At 38.7% G+C, this 18,507-nt stretch overlaps 2 protein-coding genes across 6 annotated transcripts in view; both read left to right on the forward strand.

Moving 5' to 3' along the window:
- The first annotated feature begins 2,544 nt into the window (after positions 1-2,544).
- Positions 2,545-18,121, forward strand: rbbp8l (retinoblastoma binding protein 8-like). 5 transcript variants are annotated; one of them, XM_017035780.2, is made up of 14 exons: positions 2,545-3,580; positions 6,327-6,416; positions 6,507-6,549; positions 7,281-7,376; positions 8,335-8,447; positions 8,563-8,638; positions 9,456-9,610; positions 9,708-9,751; positions 9,967-10,052; positions 10,343-11,075; positions 12,231-12,330; positions 12,412-12,473; positions 12,593-12,744; positions 13,309-13,449. In XM_017035780.2, the coding sequence occupies exons 2-14, from the start codon at positions 6,356-6,358 to the stop codon at positions 13,319-13,321; spliced, it is 1,734 nt and encodes a 577-aa protein (XP_016891269.1). In that variant the 5' UTR covers positions 2,545-3,580; positions 6,327-6,355; the 3' UTR covers positions 13,322-13,449. The 5 variants fall into 5 exon arrangements, with proteins under 5 accessions (XP_016891269.1, XP_008316627.1, XP_016891268.1 ...); XM_008318405.2 differs by having other exon boundaries at positions 12,593-12,740; XM_017035779.2 differs by having other exon boundaries at positions 12,415-12,473; positions 12,593-12,740.
- hck (HCK proto-oncogene, Src family tyrosine kinase) overlaps positions 18,069-18,507 on the forward strand; it is a 12,874-nt gene continuing 12,435 nt past the window's right edge. Inside the window, exon 1 of the mRNA XM_025059200.1 lies at positions 18,069-18,219. The gene's annotated coding sequence lies outside the window, so the exon portion shown is untranslated. The remainder of the gene's footprint in view (positions 18,220-18,507) is intronic.

The following is an 18,507-nucleotide window of genomic DNA, read 5'->3' on the forward strand; positions in this document are numbered from 1 at the left end:
TTTTCTGTGTGTGCCTGGAAATAAATATTCAACTTAAAAATCATAATGCCAAAAGATGTTTTTGTAATATTGTTATAACCTGTACTATAACTCAATTGAAGTTCAGCCAGTGTTTAGGACAGACAATGAAATATACATCCTTACCAGCTGGAGTTTCTCAGGACTCTGTTAAGAGTTCGGTTCAGAGTTCAGTTGAAGCTCAACTAGGTCCTCTTGTGGTTGAAAATAAACATTACATCTCATATTAATTATTATTGCACAGACAGTTTGGTAAAACTACGTTTGTAAGATTTGAAAAAAATGCTATTTTTGGTTTTGGCCAATTGGAAAAACCCAGGAGATAATAGTATTACTGCTAAAATATAAGCTTGGTACTAACAAAAGAAAACGACATTGACATTTACTGCTAAGCCATTAACAAAACCTGGCTCATAGTTCTCTTCACATGCTTATGGTACTTATTGAGTACAATCAGTCACTTAACTGGAATCTTGCCAAGAACGTTCCAGAACAACCACTCTTGGCTTTAGAAGCGGTTAGACTACAATAGTTGCAACATAAAGATAAACCATGAAAATTAACTGTAACAACAGTGTGGGTGGCAGGAGATTGTATGTACAGTAATGTAATGCAGTGATTATCAATATAGATTAATAAAATGAGCTGCAATGCTGTCATCTTGTGACGAGAGACTTGTTTATCATTCATAATGTTCTGTTGATGTGCAGGAGTTAACAGTTTAGTGTATGGGAGGGGGAGTGTGGTGAGAGTACGTGTGTGAGGAGGAAAAGGTGATATTGGAGAGCAATAAAGGAGTTACTGCAGCTGTGTTTCAGTAAAAGTTCTTCAAAGCACGGAGGCATCTGATTGGTCTGTCGCTGGGGCATTGCACTATTTTTAGCGCACACATCATTTGACAAAACCCTGACATTGTTATCGGCTTTTCAGTGGAAAAACCGATAATGATTCTTACAGATATTTAAAAATATGCTAATATCCGGCCAATAATATAGGTCCACTGATATTATTATTATATTTAACATAGGTTGGCCGATATTATCGAATATCCCTAGTTTTAAATATCTTCAATCAAATTTGACAAATATAATACGCTTTTGGTAATGTTTAGTACAGTATCCGATGTGAAAGCCTTCTGTTTTGGTTTATTTCGGGCAAATATGTGGCTGGGTTGCGGTACGAATCTGAGAACATTTTGAGAACTATCAGTGTCAGAAAGCTGCAAATGAATATTTTTGTATTTTTTGGTGATACTTTTTCTCTATAAATTGAAATCGCCCACTGTTCTTTTTTGCTGGTACTAGTGGCTAACATCTTTTACATGAGTCATAAGAAGTATTTGGATTCTTGAATGGGTTTAGGGCAAGGATTCCCAAAGTGTGCAAGCTGCCACTAAGGGGAATGCATGGGATCAAAAACCATGTGATGGGAGTTTGGAGGGTTTTTTCAAGTGAGAGTTTCCCACACAATACACACAAGACGAGTAAATATAATTATAAAAAATGTACAAAACTTTTTTTTTGTCATAATAAACTAGCCTACATGCTACCAAACTAATTGATCAACGACAAGTTCCCAAGCCAAATGCATAGGAACTTAAAACTTCTTTTATTCTGAAAATCACTAACCAATCTATTGCTGCACTCTGTTAGTTAATCTCTTCTAACCACACCTTTGCTCAGGAGTCGTGCTACTAGTTGTGTGTTTAAGGGCCACTTCTGTTTGGACTTAGCAACGCCCATCCACTGTATGAACAAAACATGTAAAAACACAAAAGAAGACCGGGGAGATGGGGGAGGTCAAGGCGTGTCCGACAGTACAGCGCAGGCCTACGTTGGGACGATATCCATTGCAGTTCATTTTATGAATTTTATGATATCAGGATAAAAACATTCTCAATACTGATGTGGTGTTTGCAGTTTGTAGTCTTTGCATTAGCAATGGACCTCTCTTAAGCTTTAAATATTCTCTCTCCTATTTTTTCTAGAGGGAAATATACAAGAAACATTGCAGAAAGATAGAAACTAAAGTGAGCCTAGGATAAGAATCATAAACTTGTCTGCTGAGCTGCAGACGAACAGGTTTTGAGCAGTAATATTTTACTCTGGGATGTGCTGTACTACTTGAATAAGTAAACTCAAATGCTCTTGTTAAGGACAAGTCAGTGTTAAAACGTACCCGAGGCACAAGGGAGTGCCAGGTGATCAACGATATTGGTAGCAATCAAAAAAATGAACAATGTTGTCAGTGATAAAGAAAGTGACATGCTAGTAACCAGGAATCTGGGTTAGGAATCAGGAAATAAAGTATTCAAGGCAAGCATTCGTGATGCTGCTGCTATCATGCGTGTTTTTGACCGCTGAATTTACATGTATCACAGTCGCAGACGGCCGCACCCTGCTGTACCTGCTCGCATACAGTTTTGACACAATATTTAGTACTGAGAAAGAAGCAGAAAAATAGGAACATTCTGTTCCTCGACAAATAAACAAATGGATAAGCTTTAAAGCAGGGGTGTCAAACATAGGACCCGTGGACCATATACGGCCCACTTGATGAATGTTGAAAAATAAAAAAATACACAAACACTTCATGGTAAGGGCATTTTAAGGGCATTATATTTCATTAAATGTGAATAAATAATAATAAGTATCAAATGTACGTGTTTGCATGCAAACAAAGGGAAAAACATGCACTTATTGTTATTTATAGTTTTATTCTGTTATGATTGTCCTTGCAGCCCGTGTCATCAGTTTGACACCCCTGGCTTAGAGGTTCATACGCAGGTACATAGTAAAAAAATAAATAAATAAATAAAATAAATAAGAGAACAGGTAACAGGTGTTTGAATCAAATGGGTTATAAAAGAACTGTCCACTAGAGGCTGTTTGGGGATGTGGCGTTATACTTGTAGTCCATACTTGTAGTTTTTTTTTTTTTGCCATTCCTCTGTGACAGGAACCACTGATCATTGACATCAGTGACATTTAGTATAGTCCTTTAACAAATGATTTAAAAGGGTCAGTGATTTGACCTGATCACACTCAGAGTTGCAGTATTATTACACTCCACCAAACATTTGGCAGCACTCCATGTAATTTCTTAGTAATTGCTTTTTTTCCACTGAGGGTTAAAGGTTGATTGATGTTAGGATTTTGCTGGCTGAATGAAATAGTCTCGCAGCACAGTCTTTTGTTTCAAATGTTTATTTTCAGTTTTGTGCCTGTATACACACATGGCTTTATGGAACTGGTTGAGCCGGTTGTATGGGATTTCAGCAGAACAGGAATATCAAGGGAGAACTTGCCCAGGCCTCTGTGTTTGTGTTGCTCAAGGGGACAACTGCTCTGACTGGTTTTCTGGGGTGGAGAGATGAGAGAGAGGGGAGGGTGTGGGGCGTTCTCCTTCACCTTGTTCTCCTCCGTCTCTATCTCTTTTTCATTTTTATGTTGTTTCTCCGTCTGTCACTGTATCATTCCCAACCACCTGATTATCGCTTTCATTCTGAGATCAGAGAGAAACGGACACGGCTGCTGGCAGAGTCTTCCCAGGGCCTTGTGAGGTGAGTTGCTGTTAAATAGGCTGTGAATTGTTGCCTAAGGGCCAGAATTGGCTGAATTCCTGGAGTCCGAGAACTGAGCTGCCATCTGGATAACAATCCTGTCCTCCGAAAGCCTTAAGCGGACATTTGTGCACGTGTGTTGTGGTATCATATTTTTGGACCTGTTTTGTATTCAGACCTGTGATGACACTGCTTGCCTCACATTCACAGACAATGCTCTGCAGTTGACCATTAACTTGTACAATGCATTGTCCAGCGCTGAACGTATTCCCATTTTTAAGAATTGATCACACGATGATCAGCAAATTAGAGCTAAGCTTGTCTTCTGTGTGCACAGGGTGGAGTTTGATTGAACTGGACTGGTTCTGGTGATACAATAAAGTTTTCCTTGACAGCATTGGAGTCAATCAAATGAAAAACGTCCCACAGGATGGGAGGTGTTTTAGGACAAGCTCATCAGAGATAATCATTCTGTACTTTTAGCTCCAACATGGTAGAGCACATAACATTTTTGGGGCAGTGATGGCTTAGTGGTTAAGGAAGCGGACTTGGGCCCAGAAGATTTCAAGTTCAAGTGCACCACTGAGGTGCTCAAAGCTGCCCTCTGCTGACTATGGTGATGGGTTAGAAACAGAGGTCATATTTGGTGTGCTGTGTCACAATGACAATGTTACTTTCCTTTCCTTATATTTACATTTGGCTATTATGGCAGTGTTCACTTAGAACTTAGAAACTCTCTGTGTAACAATATTCATTTCCAGGATGTGCAACATGTCTTTAATTGGCGGCCCTCAAAAATCTCAAGAGAAGAATATGTGTACAGACTGGGATTACATTTTGACAATCCGTATTTGTGCACATGTGAAGGTATTCAAATGTTTCAAGGTCGTTGAGCTGTGATTGGCTAACATCTGAAGGCCACTTGTGAGGCTCCAGGCTTGGAATTTGAGTAAACCTAGGGATAGGCTAATGCTAAGGGCTATCATTTGTACGATAATTAGCATTAGTGTTAGGTCGCGGTACGTAAGAGGGTGTGTATGTACATGTGTTACTTTATATTAGGTGATGACAGTGCTGGTGAGAAACCATGTTTGATATTTGACCTTGTTTTAGAATAATGGTAAAGTAAAGCCTTATATGGTCTGGTTATGGATCAGTTTCAAAGTCTGTTAGCTGTAGCCACAGTCCGTCTCCTCATTAGAACAAAGAGCCATGTGTGGCCAACGTGTGTGTGTGATTGTGCACACCTGTAACAGTGTCCACTTTTACTGAGTCCCAGGAACACTTAATTCTAACCAGGACCAAAACCTGATTCAAAAGTCTCTAATTACATTTCAGTCAGAATACAGAATACAGCCAACGCAGGATCCTGTCACGAATCGTTGTCAGCCAAGCTGTGTTTGTGCTCGTGTGTGTGTGTGTGCATGTGAGCGTGTGCGTGCGTGAATAATGATCTTGAGATAGCACAGCAGGCACATAAATCCAGACAGGTCTTTTCTTGCTCTGTTCAGGTGATCTGAACAACGACTCACTCGACGTATCCCGACACGTTGAGTGGGAACCAAATCTGCAATGATTAAAATACTCAATATCTGTTCAGTGTTCTCTTTTCTGTTTAAAGGTGTGTGTTGTGTTCACATGCATCTCTCAGTGACAGAAGACAGAAAGTGACACACACATTCGTTTCACTTTTTTATTCCAGGGCAACAATACAGATCATCTAAAAAATCAAAAAACAAAAACAAACAAACAAAAAAAAAAACAACAACCCTTCATTGTGTGTGAAGATGGTTTTAAAAAGAGACACCGTGACAAAATAATACATTAGACACATTCCCACACACACACACACATATATGTATGCACCCAAATACACACATTATGCACACAACATGCAGTTTCATTATCTGATTAAACAACTCCATGTCACTGCAAGCCTGAGTTTAACAAAAGACCTGGAAGGACCGGCCCAACATGTTTTAATGATTCACAATATGACAACGAATTCTACAGCCACATTTTTAAAAAAAAAGAAAAAAAAGACGCAACTTGTGAGAGTACACTGCAGCAGCGACACTCCCTGTTGTGAGACGAACAGGTAACCTGCGGGGTATAACGCCTGCATACTTACCAACTGATTTACCGTTTACCGAGAATTTTGTGTTGCGTCAAATGCAGTCAAGCTCACGGGCAAAGGGTTGTCTTGGGAAATCTGCACAACTGTTACTGTTGTACACACATCTGCCTTACATGCAGAAGGTCCTGGGTTCGAGCCCCAGAGGAACCGCCTCTTGTGTGGTAATCTTTGACTTGCAAGGACTGACACCAGATATTTCTCCATTGTGGAACTATTTTGGGATTTCAATTTTGGTGGTTCCATACTGCAGTGGTTTTTACATCTGCCTTTCACATAGAAGGTCCTGGGTTCGAGTCCCAGAGGAACCACATACCTGGCCCGTTCTGTTGGCCAACCTGCAGCAGATCTGCTGTTGAGAACAACAACTCCCCCACTGTAGGATCAATCAAGACATAATTTAATCTTGATATCTGGAGAATACCCAAAAATGTTATGTTTTTATCACTCTTACTTCACTGTGTAAACAGAGCTTAGCCACTGGGAAGACTGGCTTTAACTTCCTGTTGAATTTTGGATTTTTTAACCAATTAATATTTATATTTTAAAGAATGGGGTTTGTATGTTTCACTTATTTGACATGATTTCACTTTTTACTTTTTTCACCTCCAGACTCAAGGTCACACATCATTGCTGTAGAAATGGAGAGCTTTAATGACCTGCTCCACAAACTGCGGGAGGTCCACGAGCGAGAAGTGGATGGTGAGTGGAAGTTCTCAACAGTGACTGCAGGATAGAACATAATTTAATTGGAGAATTGTCTTTCATAATTATATATTTTCTTTCCTCTAGGCTGGCAGGGGAAGGTTCAAGAGCTCTCTAACAAGAAGGGTTGGTAAGTGTTTGTTTGTTTCTTTGTTTTAGTTTTCTGTGAGACAACACTGTGCAGATAAACAGGTTTCCCTTCAGACAAACCTCTTTGAGAATTGCTATGACCTGACTTCTTTGTGGACCAGGCTGGCTTTACAGGTCTCCTGTTGTAACAAGTTATTCACTCTGCTCCTGAATCACAGAGCCTTTGTCTTCTGTTGCCATAGAAGAAATTGGAGACAAAATAAGCTGCTGCAGAACACAATCTTAAAAAGTTCCTGACACAACGGATAAATAATAACGCATTAAGTTTATTCATTTATTTTTGCTAAATATTGTAAGAAGGTCTACTGGGCTACTGAATGACAGACTATGACAGTTAGAAAAAAAAAACTTAATGAGCTTTTCTTTTTTCAACTTATCATAAAAAAATCTCTATTTTACCTATAAGTCCCTGGTCTCCTGTATACTAATGTGAAAAGAAATTGAAATGGACTGACTTTATCACTGTATCAATAGCCTGTTTTCTTCAAGAGGTAGTTATTGGTGAGATCAGAGTCTAGTTGTTGCATTTACTGAGGACCATCAGCCCTGTCTCACTGATGTTACCTTACAAAATAATAGAAAAAAAAGATTCCTCCTAAAATGTGCCTAGTTATTTAACGCATGCAGGAAATCCTACCTCTGTCAGTAGCTGAAGTCTGAGTTCCTCACTGATTTGTTTGTGTTTCTTTGCTTTTTTTTTTCTTCAAACAGTGATACAAAGCGAATGGAGGAATTGTTCACCAGGAACCAGCAAATGAAAGAACAGCAACGGTTGCTAACAGAGAACATCAAGACACTGGAGAACAGGTACAAATGCTATGCTTTGTGTGAAGTTAGAAGGGGGGTCTTAATGAGACGATATAGTTTAGAATTCCAGCCATGTGTCTGTTGGTTTGACCCAGGCGTGGGCAAACTTTTGACTTGCGGCCCTCAATTGTCCTAAAATTGAACAGGGGGGCCGGGTCAGGAGCAGATAGATGTGAACTGAGATAAATGACCTGTAAAAGTCATGCATAAAGGCTAACATGCTAAAATGTTTTTATCATTTTCTACACCATCTATTGGGGAAACAAGAGTATTGCAGGGAAAGGGCAGCAGTATAATGATAATATAAATAAATTATATAATTTGGAAAAGTTTGGAAGGCCAGATTAAAAAGCTGAACGGGCCACATCCGGCCCCCGGGCCTTAGTTTGCCCATGCCTGGTTTAACCTGTATGGGCCACAGACATTCCACATGATTCATATTTACTACTATGAAAAAATTCCAGTGAATGGTAAGTGGAATTTGGGACACAACCATCAACCAAAGCTAGCCCTCAGAAACCAGAACTTTACTCAAAGGCTTTTTAAACATTCCTTTATTTCAGGTCGCTTTGTAGTAATGGCAGTTGAGCCTATATCTGAAATGTAAGAGATTATTTTTAGGCTACATGACGTTAAATGTTTATTCACTGTCAGAGGAGGTTGCACAACTATTCTTGTATCAGATAGCTCACCCTTCATGAGATGGGAGTAGGACCCATATAAGTAGGATTTAGTTTTTTTTTAATCCAACTCTCATAAAACTTAATCCACATTTAGGGATTTGTATTCATATTGTTGTCTCTATTTGCTTATTAGAAAAGTTTACAGTCACTAGTTTTAGCATTTGTAAAAGTGTAATAGTTATTTTACTTCCTTCCCAAACAATCACTTGATCACTCCTTGGTTTTATTAAAGCTAATTATTGTCATTATTTCGGTGTGTGTGTTAATGTGCGCAGGTTGAGAGCAGGCTTGTGTGACAGGTGTACAGTGACTGAGGAGTTTGCCAACAGGGAGCAGCAGGGATTTGGAGCTTCACAGATACAGAACCTTCAGCGCATCTCACAAATGGGTGAAGTTCAGTCTTATGTCATATTAGGGTATTATTTTATATTGGCCTTTGGTTGTTGTTTTTTTTTTTGTAATTAATTCTGATGTGTTCTGATTGTGTCTTGGGCTTTTTGTAGTTGCGGAAATTACGAACCTAAAAAAAGAAAACAACAGACAACAGGATGAAATCATGACCTTAAGAGCAGCTCTGGAGTAAGTACACGGTACATAGTGTAAGAATTAAGTAGCTTCTGAGTTGAGTACTGTCTTTGTGTATAATCCACAGGACAACCAGCTGTTAAAAAAACAAAACTAACAATGCAGGCTGTTACAATGCAAGAGTGTACTCAAAATGCTCAAAATATCATTACAAGTCTAACACACCAGGTTAAACATTGTGTTTCTTACTCAGGAAATAAGTCTTCATTTTAGCATAAGGCTGACTCAAAGCTTAATTTATAGTTTATAATGTTTGAGGGATTTTTTGCCTGGGTTGATTCTAGGGATGGCTCGATACAACGTTTTTATTTCCAATACCGATACCAATACAGCAACTTATACATACATACATACATACATACATATACATGTTGCAAAAATCAGTCCAAAACTGTTCTTCTACTCTAGCATACCACGGGCTGCTGTTGCTGAGGTGATAGTGTCCCTGTTCGCAGCATGTAGTGCAAAGTTAAGTTGAGCATTTGGGCTTAGGTATCATATCAGACTAGCTATATCTGGGGTTTTGTTTTTGCGATGTTTGATCCTAACAATCGGATCAATACCAATCCTGAATATCGGATCCAGTTTTTACAATTCCTCATGATTCATGTTGCATTGCAAATGTGTTTATATTTTGTGCACTAATACTTAGAACGTAGAATTTATGATTAAGATTACCACTCTAGCTGGGTTGGATCACATGATCGCTCCTATATCCATAATGATATCAGTCAAAACAACAGCAGAAAATGTTGACTTGTACTGTAAGTTAACAATCAGGTTCACCTACTGTTTGTTTTTTTGCGGTCAGCTGTCCCGGTGACCACTCGTCACACAAAACTGAAGTCAAATCAAGCAGCTCCCCTGATTTTTCACCTTCCTCCATCATCGAGGCTGCGCTCAAGCCCATCAGCCTGCATCCAGACTGTGACGTTTTGAAATCAGACAGAGAGCAAAGATCTGATGGTGAGGGCAGAGAGATACGTTTGTCTGTCCAGTTTGATGTTAAAATAAAGACCAGACTTTCCCAGGTTTTATAGTTTTTATTTTTCTTTCCCCACAGAACATGAACATCGACAACAGAGGGCGATGCGCAGGGCCAACTGTGTAAGTTTCTAGTTAAAGTTGAACAGTTAAATATGTGTTGAAATGCTTACATAACAACATTTACCCTAGCCCTTTTGTAAGATGGGATTTTTTTAGAAATGTGCATTTTATGTGTGGGATTTTATGACCAAGTTTGGATAAAAAATGTTGTTATTGTTTTTTTTTTTTCTCTAGATTAATGTTGTTTTGCCTTTTGTTTTTCTCCATTCTCCCAGGAGACTTATAAGCCTCTCGCACTGCCAAATATCTCCCAGCAACCTTGGAAGACAGACCACAGTGCAGCACGGACTGGAGAGAGAAGGTGAACAAGATGTGCTGTCATTGGTGTGATGTACTGAACTCACAGGACTGACACTGAAGTCTAGTTTAAAGCTTTAATCGACTCAACACTGACTGGAGTTTGGACTTTAAAGTAAAAAAGACAAACTCAGTTTTAGCGTCGGTCTTCTTTGTGTAGTTTTTCTATACTGTGAAGTTATTATTACTACAGACCGTCATTGTGTCTCTCAAGACAAAACTCTATTTTTAGATGGCTCCTTATTTTGATCAGTCTGACATATGTTAAACACTGATCCGTTTCTCCAAACCTAGGCCTCATAGAATGGAAGGCCTAGACCAGCGAATGTCTCTCTCCCCTCAAGCTCTTCTACTGAAGACTTCTTCATCCTCAACATTTGGAGGAAATCGACATGTTCTCCACACCCCTGTCCCCTGTCGTCCTCAACCCATTAGAGGCACTCCCCACGGCCTCCCGTGGCCTCTCTCAGAATCCTCTGACTGGGTGACAGCGGCCGCGGCAAGCGCTAACCAGGTGAGGCCGTCGGCTCCCAAACCAAACGTGCCACACTTTCCCAACCTTTTACCGACAAACCAACATGTCAGCTCCAGAAGGCAGGGGTTTGGTCCTCCCTGGCTCCAAAACAGCCCCCCTCCAGCCACAACGAAGGAGCCGACCGTGGTGTTTAGGTTCAGGAATCTGCCAGAATACCCCGGCAGTCAAGTTAAGCCCCAGGAGAAGGAAGAAATGAAACCGGTGAAGGCTGAAGGTGCGTCTGAACAACTTAAAGAGACTTGTGAGGGTCCTCTGGACCTTTCAGATCGTGGGAAGTCTTGGTTTAACGTCACACCGAAAAGAAACGAGTCGCCCCTGGCCGTTCAAAGTAGAGAGAGAATACAGAAGAGTCCTGACACGGCGTCTTCAGCAAACACTCCAACACACATAATAGTGTCTTCACCCTCACCCGTCTCTCTCTCCTCATCATCCTCATTTACATCATCAGTCAAACACCAGGACGAGGAGTCCACTAGTGATCATAACCACAAGGTATGGTCACACCCTACACTGTGAAATGTAGTTTGTTGTTGTTTCAACTATAACCAAAAGGATGGCCTCCCATTTTAGGAGAAATAAAGTTAAAGTTAGGGCAACAAAAATAATTGAGTTCTTCCAGCAAGACCTCCTTTTTTCATTAGTTGACCCAATTCGAAAAACATCACTTTGACAGAAAATCTATCCAACTCCGTTATCTAAATTAAAATGTACAACAGCATCTTAATTGAACTTTTGTGGTTTTTGCACTAACTGTTAAACATATTGTTATTTTAATTCCAGAAACTGTATAACTTTTTTGAATTGCCCCTAACGTAGTGGTGTGTCAGTGCAGGTGTCTATAGAGACATTAAAACAAACAACAAATGTGTATTTTATAGAAATTCCAAAGGGAACTGACCGTAACAGGAGAGGATTAAAAAATGTAAACCTGATAATCAACAAGCAGCCAAAGGAAGAAGAGAATGACCGTTTATTACCCATAAACCCCTTCAACAGCTAGACATAATGCTATAAAGTAACTTTTTGATTGGGCCAAACTAAAAAGTGATAGATGATACCAGAATTTTTGATTTGGTACGATACTGAATCATCTGTATCAACTGTATCAACATCGATACTGATATCAATTCTTTGTGTCTTTTTAACCCAATAAAACACAACAAATACTGCCCATTTAACAACTTTAATATATATTCTTTCATAACTTATTACATAACATAACAGTCATAACAAATACAATTTTTTACAAAATGTAACGTAAATAGTTGTGATTGTAATTGTGACTATCACTATCACTATCGTGGCGCTTTGGCCCAGATGCAATGTCTCTGTCATTGGTGTGGACCTCCAGGGTTCACCTCCTGGGCAAGTTCGAATCCCTGTTAGGGTGGTTAATACCTTCCAGTGGACTCACCACCAGCAGGAAGGTTCAGGGGGGTTGGTACGGTGCAGTGTGATTTGGGTGGAGACTGCTGCCCCTGCGACCCGGTAATGGATAAGCGGATGAAAATGGATGGATGGATGGACTATCACTATCACATGACATAAATGGATCAGTTCAATTTTATTAAAGTTAATGGGAAGGAGTGCTGCAGCACAAAAGCCTTTACAATAATGAGTTACCCTAAAAGGTGTGCGTCATCACAGCAGGTGACTGGAGATCAGGAGGAGAAAACAGAGATGAAAGAAAAGACAGAGAAGAATGGGGAGAAACGGGTGCCTGTCCTCACCATATCATTACGTCCAGGTGAGAAACCTGTCAAGTCAAATGTGTTTTTTTAATTCTCTGCTTTTTTCAACACTTACGCCTGTCTGGTTTCTGTAACAGTAGTAGTACTGGAGACTCTGAATTCTCTGCAAAAGCATGAATCCCTGTCATCCAAAGGCAAGGTATGTTCATCAGATTCACAAAAGAAAAATACATGTAAAAAATACAATACATGCACGGTTTCCGGTTCTGGTATTGTGTAAAATAAAGGCAAAAAAAAATATTTTTTTTGCACCTCTAGTCAACAACATCATCAGCAGTTGAACCAGGAAGTAGCTCAGACGAGCAGGACGACAAGTCGAGCATGTCGGGGCACGAGAGCAGCCAAGGCTGCAAAAGGAAGAGAGCATCAGTGGAGACAGAAACTGACCGAGATTCAGACACGGACAGTAGGTATCACATCGACATTCAGGCCTTTGCCTCAACCTTTTGACCCTACTTCCTGTCCCCACTCCTCTCTTTGAGTTAATTTGTAGGAGCAGTGTGCAGATGTGGAGATTAGGGGACTTCTTAGGGACACTCTGCAAAGACAAAGGCAGCTGGTCACAGAATATTATGTCATAACTTAAAAAGTATATAAATTTGAGGATATGCCCTAGGTGTTTAAAAGTTACTGGAAACCATACAGCGTACTTACTGCCACTTATTGGTCAGTAGAGATATTACAACCAGAACAGCATTTATTTTTATAGTCTTCAGATATTAGTCTAAAGGTGGTCTATGGTTTAATCCTCTGCCAACGTTTTGTGAATAGGTACAAAAAGTTGGTTTACAGGTTTGTGACTGAAATTATGCTGTTAGATTTTAAAAAGAAAATGGACCAAGATTTGAAAATACAGTCTAGAAAATTGCCCTACACTGGGAAACATCAATCATTCCCATTTGCCGATTATTTAATCCGAATGGAATATGGTTAACAAACATGTTTTGTTTTTGGGTTTTTTTTGTTTTTCACAGACACACACAATGAAGTAAGCTGTGGTGAAGAGACGCAGCAAAAGACGGTGACGCTACGTCACTGAGATCAGCGTTTAGGAAGCTGGGGTCAGTGTAATACGCAAAAAATATACATAAAATAAAAAAAACACCAACAACAACGGAGAAAGAATCCTTTTACACCTGTATACCCCTGTATTTACATTGTAATAATTCAAAGTATACGGGAAAACACAGAATTGCACAATTTCATAATCTAACAATTTTCACAAAATTTCAAAATACAACCACGCCAGTCATTCATACTTAGTGAATGTATGTTAAGAGGCAATTTGTTACAAAACTTCCCCTGACACTTTCTTCATCTGAGCTTTTCCCTCTTGCGTTTTCTGTCCAAGGCTTTGACCTCTGTCAGCCTGGACAATAAATGTATACACTGGTTCTGATATGGTTGTTATTGCGGTATTTAAAAAAGAGGGGGATTCACTGTAGGACATCAATCTGTATTTTTCTAAGGCTATAAACTTTCTTTGTTAAAACTTAATTCCTGTAATGTACATACTGTTTATATTGTATATTTTGTTCGTGGCCAAAAATGTAATCCCTAAGGTGTCATGTGTTACCTACTTTATTCTAGCATTGAACAGCAGTTTCAGACCTCACCGGATTCTCATTTTGTCTAACTATAAAACTACAGCAATGGCCAACAACTGATCGAGACACAACTCTGCTGAACTCACTGTAGTTACTGTGAAAATGCTGAGGAAGTACAGTGCAAACAGTGGAATTTCCTGACTGTGGGATAAATAAGAAAAGTATAATGTCATAGCTCTGTGTGAGAATCCGTCCAAATTTCTGAACCACTAGATTATTTTACATGGCTGATACATACATACATCTCCATTGTACAAATGAGAAGTGCTCATTTCCTTTGTCATCAACGTGTTTTAATTAAGAATGTGTTTGACGTAAGGGTGTGTCTAAGCTGTAAACTATTTAGGCCAACCTTTAAACACTGAGCTGCGATAAGCTAACAATACTTTAATTTGGTTTTCTGTCATTTATTCACTGACCCTTTGTTTCAAACCAGCCAGTGTTTGGTTCTTATTTGCTGTGGTTTAGTCTTTGTTCTACGAAGTTATCAAATGACATCGCTGGTGTAGTACTTACAGTTATTTCTCTTTCCTGGCATTGCTCTCACTGCCTGGTTATTTTTATCCCCTGCCCACACCCTCGTTTTCCCTCAGTACATTTAAAAAACAGAGAAAAAACTTGTTCCTCTTCCCCTTTTTTTGGTCTCAAGTGCACATGTTTCTCAAGTGTTACATTTCAACTTGAGCCTATGGTAGCTTGTGTTGACATGGGCAGATGAGGAGAATGACTTAGTGACTTATATATTATAATATAACTCACAAATGTAATAACTAATTTAATCTTCTGTCAGGTGGCGCTTTGGCCCAGAGGCAAAGATACTGAATCATCTGTATCAACTGTATCAACATCGATACTGATATCAATTCTTTGTGTCTTTTTAACCCAATAAAACACAACAAATACTGCCCATTTAACAACTTTAATATATATTCTTTCATAACTTATTACATAACATAACAGTCATAACAAATACAATTTTTTACAAAATGTAACGTAAATAGTTGTGATTGTAATTGTGACTATCACTATCACTATCGTGGCGCTTTGGCCCAGATGCAATGTCTCTGTCATTGGTGTGGAACCCCAGGGTTCACCTCCTGGGCAAGTTCAAATCCCTGTTAGGGTGGTTGGTACCTTCCAGTGGACTGACCACCCACAGGAAGGTTCAGGGGGGTTGGTACGGTGCACTGTGATTTGGGTGGTGGTCATGGAGACTGCTGATGAGAATGAATGGATGGATGAACCTAAATGGGTGCCAGCACTGTGTGGTCAAAGTGTCAGTTTGGTCTAATAATGGGGCAAAAACTTAATTTTCAGAAAAGTTGGTACACTTCTTAGTGTATGTGTGTCTGAGAGAGAGCGAGAGAGAGAGAGGTTTTCACTGTCACTGTTAACAGAAAAAATTGAAAAAATAAATATACTGAAATTTAAAGAGACATATGAATTTTCCAGGACAACATTTTTATCTTTTTTTTAGTGTTTTTTTTATGTTTGTTTTTTATTGTTGTTTTTTTATATATATATATTTTGGAGAACCCCAAATAACCAGACAGTCTGTCAATATTTTACTTTGATAACGTAAAACGTATGTTTGTTTGTCGAAACATTTGCGCTTTTCCTTTTTTACACGTCTAACACCGCATTTCCCTAATGTCTCTTTAACGCCACTGCAGTTGCTCAGGTGTCAGCACTTTTACAACATGTACATATCATTCAAGTTGTATGACATGTTACTCTGTGATGTCATCCCACTTGTTTTAATCTACAACTGTATGTTACTGATGTGAGTTGATTCATGCACTTCTGCTGACAATAAACCTGCGTCTGTAGCACGGCCTGTTGCGTGATTCACACACACCAAGAGTGGCATAAGTTCCTCAGAGGAAAGAACTCAGATTTTTGTTTTGGGAAACAGAAAATTACACCATCTGTCTTAGAACATAGTAAAAATAATGTGGTGTGATGGAGAAACAAACAAAAGTTTGTCATTGAGTTGGAGGTTTTCTTTTCTTTCTTTTTTTTGTACAGTGTCTCATTAACTTCATTAGCTCATATTTGTTGCCTCAACTTTATTTTGGCCACACATCAATACATTTTTTTTTATTTTATTTTTATTAAAAAAATAATTTAAATCTCTACATATTCACACTTTTTTTCTTCTTTTTTTAATTTTATTAATTTTATTTTATTATATTTAGAGCGTGTTTGTTTGTCTCCCCTTTTTCTCCTCTGTGTGGAGCTAATCAGTGTCATCACAGTCACCTGTGTCTCTGTCATTAGTCTCACTGGCGTCACCTGATGTCCTGGGTATATATTCACCTCTCTCCCACACTCAGTTTTCCTCAGGTTATTGTTTTGTGTAGTTCTCAACGCCATGTGGTCGTCACTGCAGGTTCGACTCCACCAGCTGAGGTGGCTTCTCAGACACGACTCACCAAGGTGATGGCTTAATGGTAGAAGTCATGTTTCATTGTGTGCAGTGGTGTGGAGTATCACAATAAGAACAATTCACTTTCACTTCACTCAGTGGTGAAAGTTCACACAGAGCATCGGAAAAGGAAAAAGGTGATTTAGTTGGCTTAATAACACTGACTGTTTGGTACATTTCAAGGATTTGGAATACATGGTCCAAACCATATATATATACATACACACATTTATATATATATATATATATATATATATACATACACACATTTATATGTATATATATATATATATATATATATGTATATATATATACATATATATATCAAATGAGGTTATTTTAAGCTTTTGTTTTTACTTTACGGTTCCCTCTGGCTGCTCTCACAACTGCACCTCGAAAAAGAATGACTGTCTTAACGTTTAGAACACTCTGCTAAATATGTAAACGTGTTTGTCACATCCCACACCCATTGCATTGATCCAAACATCAGCTCAGCACAGCTGAATTGCTTGTGGTGTTTTAGCGACAGAGGTAAATAAAGGAACAGTCTCAATTTTACACTTTCCCGTACACTGTAATTTGAGTTCTATGCTTTTCAGACAATAGAACACTACATCACACTTAGGACCAGTAGTGGGTAGTAACAAGTTACATTTACTCTGTTACAGTTACTTGAGTTACTTAAGTTTTTCAAAATAAAATACTTCTAGGAGTAGTTTTAAATCATTATCCTTTTACTTTTACTTGAGTAGATTTATGAAGAAGACACAGTACTCTTACTCTGCTACATTAGGCTATACTGATATTTAATATTATTTTTAAGTACTCTTTTATGTATTATTTCTTTGTATTATTTGTATTTTTATTGAAGAACTTGCATTTACCTAAATATTATTTTAAAGTATTTAATGAATTTGTTTTATCTTATTTTTTAAAGTATTATATTACTTCACTTGAGTAATATTATTCTTAAGTAACAGTACTTTTACTTCAGTACAATTTTTGGCTTCTCTACCCATCTCTGCTAAGGACTGAGGCTGAGTGAGTCTGGAAATGTCATACAGCTAACATTTCCAGGGGTCACTTGATTATCAGATTACCTAGTAACGAACAGGAGTGACCCCTTGAACTGCGGGGATAGCAACATAACGATTGTTATAAGACCAAAAAGAACCTCAGCTAATAGTAGCAAATAAGGCATAATACTGTAGTAGTTTACCAGCGGGCTGCAGCTGCACTTTGACATGCTGAATGAACTACTGCTGTGAAAAGAAATGCTAAGAATATTTTATTGTTTGCAGAGTTTGAGTGATATCTAGAGACATATCACAGCATCCTGTGTGGCAGTTGTTCCGCTGTATTGTCCATTTCTATTTGTTTATAAACTGTACGATAAAAAATAGTTTCCGCTCGCCCATGTGTTGTGTTATAACACATTTTAAACAAACATTTAATCTTTTCTTTTGGTTGTTTTAATATTAAAACCTCTGTTGAAATGGGGTTTGTACTAACAATATCCGTACTGGGAAACGTTAGGCTACGCTATATTATAGTCATCATAGAAAACGGTGTGATGCAGCTGGGGGGGGGTGGGTGGGCAGTGTAAGTGAAACTCTGTTTCTGTGAACTTCTGGTTCCTCTTTCCTCTCAGACAGTTGTGCTCCAACTTCCTCTGTCGGTCCTCTCCGCTGAGTTCTGCCGTCTCCACCAGACTCACCCAAATCGAAGCGGGATTAAAGAGGATGGAGGAGACGTCAAAAGAATGAAGAATATTCTTTTCACTGCTGAAAGAGCCTAGGAAATCCCACACATCTGCAGAGAATACATTCGAAAACATCGTTTTGACAGTGGTAAGTTACTGTTGTGACCCGGCTATCCGCTGAAACTGAAGCTGTGAAAAGAAGCCGTAATCACAATAAATGGTCAAATTTCATTCTGGCGACTGGTGAACTATAGGGTAAAAACAACAGACGCGAAGTATGTGAGTATTATTGTACGAAATTTTCGAGAAACCTTTCTGGTAAGAACAAGAATATTATTAGCACTGATGACGACCAGGAACTGTTATAGGCTGAAGGTTAGAGAATTACTTATTGTTTTAAAATAAATACAGTATGCAGAAAAACACATAATAATAT

The sequence above is a fragment of the Cynoglossus semilaevis genome, chromosome 10 (genome assembly GCF_000523025.1).
Source record: "Cynoglossus semilaevis isolate Cse_v1.0 chromosome 10, Cse_v1.0, whole genome shotgun sequence".
NCBI classification, from domain to species: Eukaryota; Metazoa; Chordata; class Actinopteri; order Pleuronectiformes; family Cynoglossidae; genus Cynoglossus; species Cynoglossus semilaevis.